This window comes from Erythrolamprus reginae, chromosome 6, assembly GCF_031021105.1.
Source record: "Erythrolamprus reginae isolate rEryReg1 chromosome 6, rEryReg1.hap1, whole genome shotgun sequence".
In the NCBI taxonomy this organism is placed as follows: domain Eukaryota; kingdom Metazoa; phylum Chordata; class Lepidosauria; order Squamata; family Dipsadidae; genus Erythrolamprus; species Erythrolamprus reginae.
The window spans coordinates 10,942,109-10,949,881 of NC_091955.1; the positions used below are offsets into that span (position 1 = coordinate 10,942,109).

At 45.0% G+C, this 7,773-nt stretch overlaps 1 protein-coding gene across 2 annotated transcripts; it reads right to left on the bottom strand.

Annotated features, from left to right (window-relative positions):
• Positions 1 to 735: 735 nt before the first annotated feature.
• On the bottom strand, positions 736 to 7,258 carry CDKN1B (cyclin dependent kinase inhibitor 1B). Of its 2 annotated transcripts, XR_011559437.1 has the most exons (4): positions 6,254 to 7,229; positions 4,640 to 4,795; positions 1,698 to 2,204; positions 736 to 1,588 (listed from the first exon to the last, which is right to left on the bottom strand). XR_011559437.1 is itself a non-coding variant. In XM_070755239.1 (3 exons), the coding sequence occupies exons 1-2, from the start codon at positions 6,855 to 6,857 to the stop codon at positions 4,656 to 4,658; spliced, it is 744 nt and encodes a 247-aa protein (XP_070611340.1). In that variant the 5' UTR covers positions 6,858 to 7,258; the 3' UTR covers positions 736 to 2,204; positions 4,640 to 4,655. The 2 variants fall into 2 exon arrangements, 1 of the variants encoding a protein (XP_070611340.1); XM_070755239.1 differs by having other exon boundaries at positions 736 to 2,204; positions 6,254 to 7,258.
• Positions 7,259 to 7,773: the final 515 nt, after the last annotated feature.

Genomic DNA, 7,773 nt, shown 5'->3' on the forward strand with positions numbered 1-7,773 from the left:
TAGATTTGTTGTGAATTGTTTTATTGTATGTTGTGAGCCACCCCGAGTCTACGGACAGGGGCGGCATACAAATCCAATCAATCAATCAATCAAGTAGTAGTATTAGGTCTATTTGCTACCTTGGGTTGTAAGTTAGAAACAATTAAAGGCAGGATAGAAATGAATTTTGAAAATCCACCACCCGAGGAGAACTGATATTGCTATATTCCTCGTGTCCTTATCCCTAAATTTGTAAATATGAATAAACTCATAATTCATTGAACAATATTCTGGAAAGTCGGATCAGAAAGAAACCACAAAGTTCTTTGAAGGGGCTAGTAGATGATACAAAGCGAGGGAGGCAGTTTTTGTCCTCCCCAGGCTCCATGAGCACCTCTGGAGCATGGATAGAGCAAAAAAATGATCCCACCAGGCCCATTAGAAGTCAGGAAACAGGAGGAGGGGTTGTCCACGCATGCGCAGGGGAGCAGGGACAGCGGGAAGAGGTCATGCGCGCATGTGCAGGGGGGCAGAAGGCATTGAATTATTTATCTGCACACATTCAATAGCTTGTGCACATGCAATAGCTTGTGTGCACACACTTTTGGTACCTGCGGAAAAAAAGGTTCGCCATCCTTGATGTAGGGTCTCCGGTCTGGGACACGGGTTGGACTAGATGACCTACAAGGTCCCTCCCAACTCTCTTAATCTGTATCTGTCAAATAGTTCCCAGGTTTTATAAAACACACAAAGACATTTTTTTTTAATGTATGGCAGTTGTCTTTATTGATTGCTTGATGTAAAACAGTATCACGTGGCAACTGGATTTTATTTGCACATTACAAAAGAAAAAAAAAATTGAACTGGCTCAGTCTGCAATCATTTAAGCACAGCCATATTAATTAACAAAACAAACTCCCCGCAGAGGCTAACAACAACAACAACAAAAAATCCCCTACCAAATAGAGCATTTACAAATGCACAAAAACCACGCGCCACTTTGGCTTTCTGGGAAAATATCTTCTAGATTTAAAAAAAAAAATCTTTTTAACATAAATAAGTTAGTATAATTTCTCAGTGTCTTTACAGTTTATGTACACAGGTACATTTCAAAACTTTTTTTTTTTCAAAAAAACAAAAAACCAAAACCCCACCCAGAAAAATGTAAAAATAAAAATACTGTTTTCCTTTTCATTTACCCAGAAAAGTGAGCAAATTAAGAGTCTGGAGGTCAAGAATTTATTATTTTCTCCTCTATTCTGTGTATGTTGTTGGGCAGGACTTTTAAAAAGTAAGGAGGCCAAAAAAAAACAAAAAAATCTATGAGAAAATGCCCCTTAAAAAGAGTTCCTCTTTTAAGGGGCATTTGTAGCTCCAGAAGAGAGAACTGAGCCTCCTACACAGACTTTTGCCCGGCGTGATCGCAAAGCATCTCAGGCCACCTTAGAAACTGGGTACTTCTCCAAAACTCCTGTCTCTTTCAGTGAGGTCATCCGCAGGCCAGATTGTATCCTTGACACATAAATTTCACCAGCGGGATTCATTAACCTGCTGGAAAACTATGATTAAATGCAATTTATTTTATTACTTTCGACCAGAGGTCCCCAAACTTGGCAACTTTTAAGACTTGTGGACTTCAACTCCGAGAATCCTGGCTGGAGTATTCTGAGAGTTGAAGTCCACAAGTCTTAAAAGTTGCCAAGTTTGAAGACCTCTGCCTTGGATTTTCACACACGCACACACACACACAAGGAAAGGGGGGGACAATGTTCCTTTAATAAACAAATCTGCTTCTTCCTGGGATTTGGAAGCAGATTTTTTTTTTTTAACCCATCACCTTTTATTAGCTCCACCCCTTCACAAAACAGAAATCCCTCCCCAAAATTCCTCCGCCCCCTCCCACAAAGAGGGGAGAAAGGTTTATGTGCTACATAATGTAAAAACTATTTACACAGGTAGTACAAAGAAGCTAATGAGGAAAACCTAATTGCGAAAATGCTACATCCGCTGCTTTTAAGAGGCAGGCCCTTTTAAGACAGCCTGGTTTAGTGTTATTCCATTGCAGGTTGTTTCAGTGCTTTAAAGGAGTTTCCCCATCGGATGGAGAATCAGTGATATGTTTTTCTTTCTTTCATTCATTATTTTATTCATATATGAACGCTAGCGCTGGATCTTCTTGGCTTCATTTGTCCCCTCCAAATACAAGGAAACAAATATTCTTAATTCTGAAATGAAGAAAAAAAGGATCAATTGCCAAGGGCTCCAAAATTATTTGCTTTGTTGTTTTTAAAGCATTATTGTGGCAGGCAGCCTCTATGCTTCGTATTTTATCTTTATTGGTTTATCAAATTTCTACAATGTCTGTCTCATCTAAGTCATCCTAGGCAGTTCCCAAGCATATGCCGTATTTTTCAGAGTATAAGATGCACCTTTTTCCTCCTTAAAAAAAAGGCTTAAAATTTAGGTGTGTCTTATACTTTGGATGTAGCTTTTTCAAAGTTTTTTCCCCCAGCCCTAACTAGGTGCTTAAAGATCTTCCCAGCTTCCTATTCTCTCTGAAGGAGGTTTTTTTTCCAGCCCTAAGTCTTTGCAGGCTTGTTTCATTCCTTCTCCCTCTGAAAAAGTCTTTTTCAGCTGTAACCAGGGGATAAAATAATGTGCTGAACAGACTAAGGATGCTAGCCTGGTAAATAGATTTTTCCGCCTATTTTCTTCCCCCAAAACTAAGGTGTGTCTTATACTCTAAAAATACGGTATATAAATAAGCAAATATACAAAACAAATAAAACCTGCTGCCCAAACATCCCGTGTGTCTACAGTTGTACTTTTAAAACTTATTATTTTACATAATATCCTTATTTTCCTGACAACACCCTTGTAAAGTGGGCTGGGCTGAGAGACAGATTGACGCAAAGTCACCCAGCCGGCAAGCAAGGCTAGAACTTAACAACCTTCCACTTTTTAGGCTGGTGCTCTCACCACTAGACCAAACTGACTCTAATCATCCCACTGACAGGCAGCATTCGAATCAGCCCCACCAGTCAAGTCTAGTTTCTATTATGACATCTTTTCAATCCTGTTTCCTAGTGTGGGTGGAGGCTTTTCAGAAAACCTATAGATTCTACTATTTTCATTCGCTACATGCACACAACTGGGTTGGGTTTGTTTCCCAAATAAGCACAAACACACACAAAATACAATAATCCAAATGACCAAGATTAGCATTAACTAGCCTCCTGCACAAATATGTTGCATTCTACCAACAGCCAATCTTTGGGGGGGAGAGGTTTGTCTTTCTTTCTTTCTTTCTTTCTTTCTTTCTTTCTTTCTCTCTCTCTCTCTCTCTCTCTCTCTCTCTCTCTCTCTCTCTCTCTCTCTCTCTCTCTCTCTCTCTCTCTTTCTTCCTTCCTTCCTTCCTTCCTTCCTTCATTTCTTTTTTCTCTCTTTCTCTTTCTTTTTTCTTTCTCTCTCTCTCCTCTTCTTTCCCCTCTCTCTCCCCTTCTCTCTTTCATAACCTCATCAGACAAAAAGACAACCCCACCAACAAAGATTTCATAACGTACGTCCTAACTAAGGAGGGATTCAGTTAATCTGCCCAACCAGATTTCGCACTGAAAGCTGTCGGAATTAACCACAAATAGGAAACTGCTTAGATGTAGTGAGAAAAGGCTAAATTTTGTGCTACCCTGTTATTTTCTGGGAGGTGTTCAATTCCCCCCCCCTCTCTCCTGTGATTGGTCCACCCAAAACTTTCATTTCCCTTTCAAATGTTCAAGTAAACAGTTAGTAGTAGTTAACTTGAACACGTGTCCTTCTCTCATCCCAACGGCATCCCGAGTATCTACTTTCAAGTTAAAATCTAATTTCCAATTTTTTTTATTACGGTAATTTGAAATCGGATCTGCCAAGATTCTTACACCATTCCTGCTATGGAAAAGTGTAGCCAGAATGTCCTTAATTAAGAGATTCTGCGCGCCTTTGTTAACTGCCACTAAGAATATAGTCCAAATATGTTGTTTGCTATTCATTTCCCTCAAGCTCCACAAAAGCTTTATCTCCCTAGGTAGAACGGACTTGGACATTTCAAATGACATGCCAATTGCTTACGATGCACAGCAGTTAAGGGGAAAAAATATTTTGAAACTTCCTTGTGCGTGGATTTTAGTATTTTTTAAAGAGATTAAAAAGTAAAGAAAACTTAAAAATAAGTCTATCTTGACACTTTACTTAAAAATTAACTACCTTATTCAGAAATAAAATCTATAGTATCCAAGGAGAGTTTTTTAGAACTGCTCATTTTTTTTTCTAAAAGCCACTTCTCAATAGAGTAAGAGTAGAGTAAGAGTAGAATAAGCCTGAATTTTGACAGCTTGCTTTTTTTAAAAAAAAAAAATATTCACATATAACTCCATACCTTAGCCCAGTGTTTCTCAACCTTGGCCATTTGAGGATATCTGGACTTCAACTCCCAGAACTCCCCAGCCAGCGAATGCAAGGTTGAGAAACACTGGGCTAAGGTATGGAGTTATATGTGAATTCTGGGAGTTGAAGTCCAAATATCTTCAAGTGGCCAAGGTTGGGAAACACTGCCTTAGCCAATAAATATTGCACAGACTGATTTGCCAAAATATACTAAAATATACTAAAACTTAAAACCCACCTCTACAACCATCAATTTACGTCTGACACCTCTTCGGACTGGACGTTGTCTTCTTCTTGGGCGTTTGTTCCTCTGAGCTGGCCATGGGTGGATCTTCAGGAGGCTCTTCAGAAATTTCTTCAGTTGTGTTGGCTCTTTTGCTTTGAGGAGAGGAATCTACGAGAGGAGGGGGGGTAATGGGGATATTAAACAAGATTGATACCGGCCATCAAGTTATGCAACAAAAGAAAGGCCGGAAAAATAGCATCACTTTTGGAAGAGGACTTTTGAATCAACTGCCACTGGCATTGAATATACATAGCCTATCCAGACTAAGGAATCAGAATATAAGAGGAGCCTCTCTTATGGTTAGGAATATATGAAACCGAGCCTGTTTGGAGAGCAAAGGCCAGATAAGGGATGCCATAGCCAAGCCAAGCCACCTCACAGGGTTGTTGTGTGGGGAAAGTAGGAGGAGGAAGAAGGTATACCAAGTGAATCAGTAAAACTAATAGTGAGAGATTATGTGTATGGATGTGTGTATACAATATATCTATCAATTTATCTCTGTATATATACATACCGGTACATACACATACACACACACACACACTTGACAAAAAAACCCACACATATAGAAAAACACATATTTACATATTTAATATGTACATGCCGCCCCGAGTCTGCGGAGAGGGATGGCATACAAATCTAATAAATAATAAAAATAAAAAATAATATATTTAATATGTATAGAAACACACATAATTACATATTTAATATGCACATATTTTTGCTGATAAGTGAAAAAGAAGGGAGCCTAGCATAGATCTATTTCAACTTTGTCACGGTCTCATCAGACAGACCTACCCTTACTGGGATGTGAAACTCAACCACATATATACAGTATATGTGGTTACCGGGATTTCAACCAAGATATATTACACACACAAACACATAATCTTCCCCCCACAGATATATATAATCCATATATATATAGATTGAGAGGTTATATGTGTGCGTGGCGGATTATGTGTGTGGAGAGGGGTGACATACAAATCCAATTAATAATATTAATATATAGTAATACATCTTGGTTGTATTAATATATTAATGTACTGTATTACTATATTAATATACTGTATGTCGGTTGAAATCCCGGTAAAGGGTATAGTTAGCCGATGAGAGCAAAATAGCTTGAAATAGATAGTCTCCCTTTTCATCAGCAAAAATATGTTACACACACACACACACACCAAAAATTAAAAAAAATTAAGATCTGCTCTGTGAAACCAACAAACCGGGCGGCCCAGTTAACCCCCTCCCCAAAAAAAACCCCTTCTCGGTGCGAAATTTGGGGAATCGCCGGCCCCGTTTGGCTCCCTACACTCCGGAGAGGAAGGACCCAAGGCAGCTGCCCCGAGAGGAGCCCCGGCGGGAGAGAAAAGCCCCAAATGGACCGGGGATTCGCTTCTAAGCAACGCCCGGCTGGGCATCAAAGGGCGAAAGGCGATCGCTCTTCCGATGAGCCGGAGAAGGAGCAGCCAAGCCGGGAAAATAATCTATTTTTCTCCCCACTGAACGGAGCCTCCGTGTGTTATACGTCCGTCTCCGGGAGAGCCAGGAAAGTGGCATTACCATCGGCGGCAGGTCGCTTCCTCGGGCCGGAGCTGAGGGTCAACGCGGCCCCGTCCTGCTGAGGTTCCGATTCGAGCTCCCGCTCCGCCGGTGCCCGAGCGCAGCGCAGCTCCCCGGGCGGCGAGCGGTCTCCGTTGAGCTCCGGGCGCCTCTCCTCCCGGCCGTCGGCTTTGGCGAGCCTCGGGAGGCGGCTGTAGAAATCGGGCAGCGCCTCCCTGTCTAGCGCCTGCCACTCGAAGCGGCCTTCCAAGGGCCGTCCGCGCCGAAAGTCGAAGTTCCACCGGCGGCGGCTGGCTTCTTCCAGGTGGCGGCTCTGCTCCTGCCACTCGCGGGCCAGCTCCCCTCGGTCGACGGGGCCGAAGAGGCAGCGGCAAACCGAGGGCTTGGGGCCGCCGTCGGCCGGCCGGCCTTCCATCCGCTCCAGGGTCGGGCTCCCATTCGAGAGCCGCACTTTCGACATGGCCCGACGCTCAGCCGAGGAGGAGGAGGCGGCTGAGGGGCTCGGGGAGAAGGCGGTGGCGAGCGGCCTTCCCGCTAGCCCCAGGCGAGGAAGCGCTTCCCGGGCGGACACCGCGCAGCAACCCGGCCGGCCGGAGCCTCGCATAAGCCGGGGAAGCGGCTGAGGCGGCCAGCGACCGAGCACCGAGCGCGCTTCGCAATTAAACAAAAAACAAAAAACCCCTCAAGCCCACGGGGCCACTGAGGAGCGGCCGCTGCTTTGACGAAGCGCTTCTCCACAGGTTCTGGAACCGACGACGACGACGAGAGAAAAGCGCCGGCCGGACGCCCGAGGAGGTGGACCTGGGGGTGTTTTTGCTCCAGGCGGCGGGCGGAAGACGAAGAAGAAGCCGAGCCGGAGCTCTCGCGGCTTAGGGAAAGGAGCTCCCCTGAGGGAGGGAAAGAAGAAGAAGGAGGAGGAGGCCACCTTCTCCTCCGACGCGCCCCCCCCCCCCGCCCCCGCCTTGCCCAATATGGCGATTTGAAAAAGAGGCTGACGGAAAGGCCAAATGATTGACGCGGCTCGTCTATTTAAATAGAGGCGGCGCGCCATTGGCCCCGGCGGTGGGCGACGCCCCGGCGCAAACGCTCGGCGCTCGCTCCCGCCCGGGCGCGCTTTAAAGGTGGTGCGCGGGGACGCGCGCGAGAGAAACTGAGGAGACGCCCAGGGCTGCCCGCTAGCTCGCCCGCCGGACGGGTTTGAACGAGACGGAGCCCCGGTTGGGAGGCTTCCGTCGCCGGCCGGTGGGATAGCCCGCGGTCCCGTGAGGCCTGTTTTGAGGGGGAGTGAAGGAGCGGGGGCCGCTTCTGGCACCCATGGCCGCCTTTCGGTTGCCAAAAACAGGTGGGTGAGCCTTCTCCCCGTCTCAGTTCGGCTGGGACTGGTTGAACAGTCCACTGCAGAGGTCTTCAAACTTGGCAACTTTAAGACTTGGGGACTTCAACTCCCAGAATTCTCCAACCAGCTATAGTTTTCCAGCAAAAAGTCTGATGAAGAAGAGAGGAGAGTATTTGACAAAAAC

Bases quoted from the DNA above. Each gene is read 5' to 3' on its own strand.
- CDKN1B (XM_070755239.1), bottom strand. From the start codon at position 6,857: ATGCGAGGCTCCGGCCGGCCGGGTTGCTGCGCGGTGTCCGCCCGGGAA. The intron at 4,796-6,253 runs GTAATGCCACTT...CTCCTCTCGTAG, and splicing joins GAAGCGACCTGCCGCCGATG to ATTCCTCTCCTCAAAGCAAA.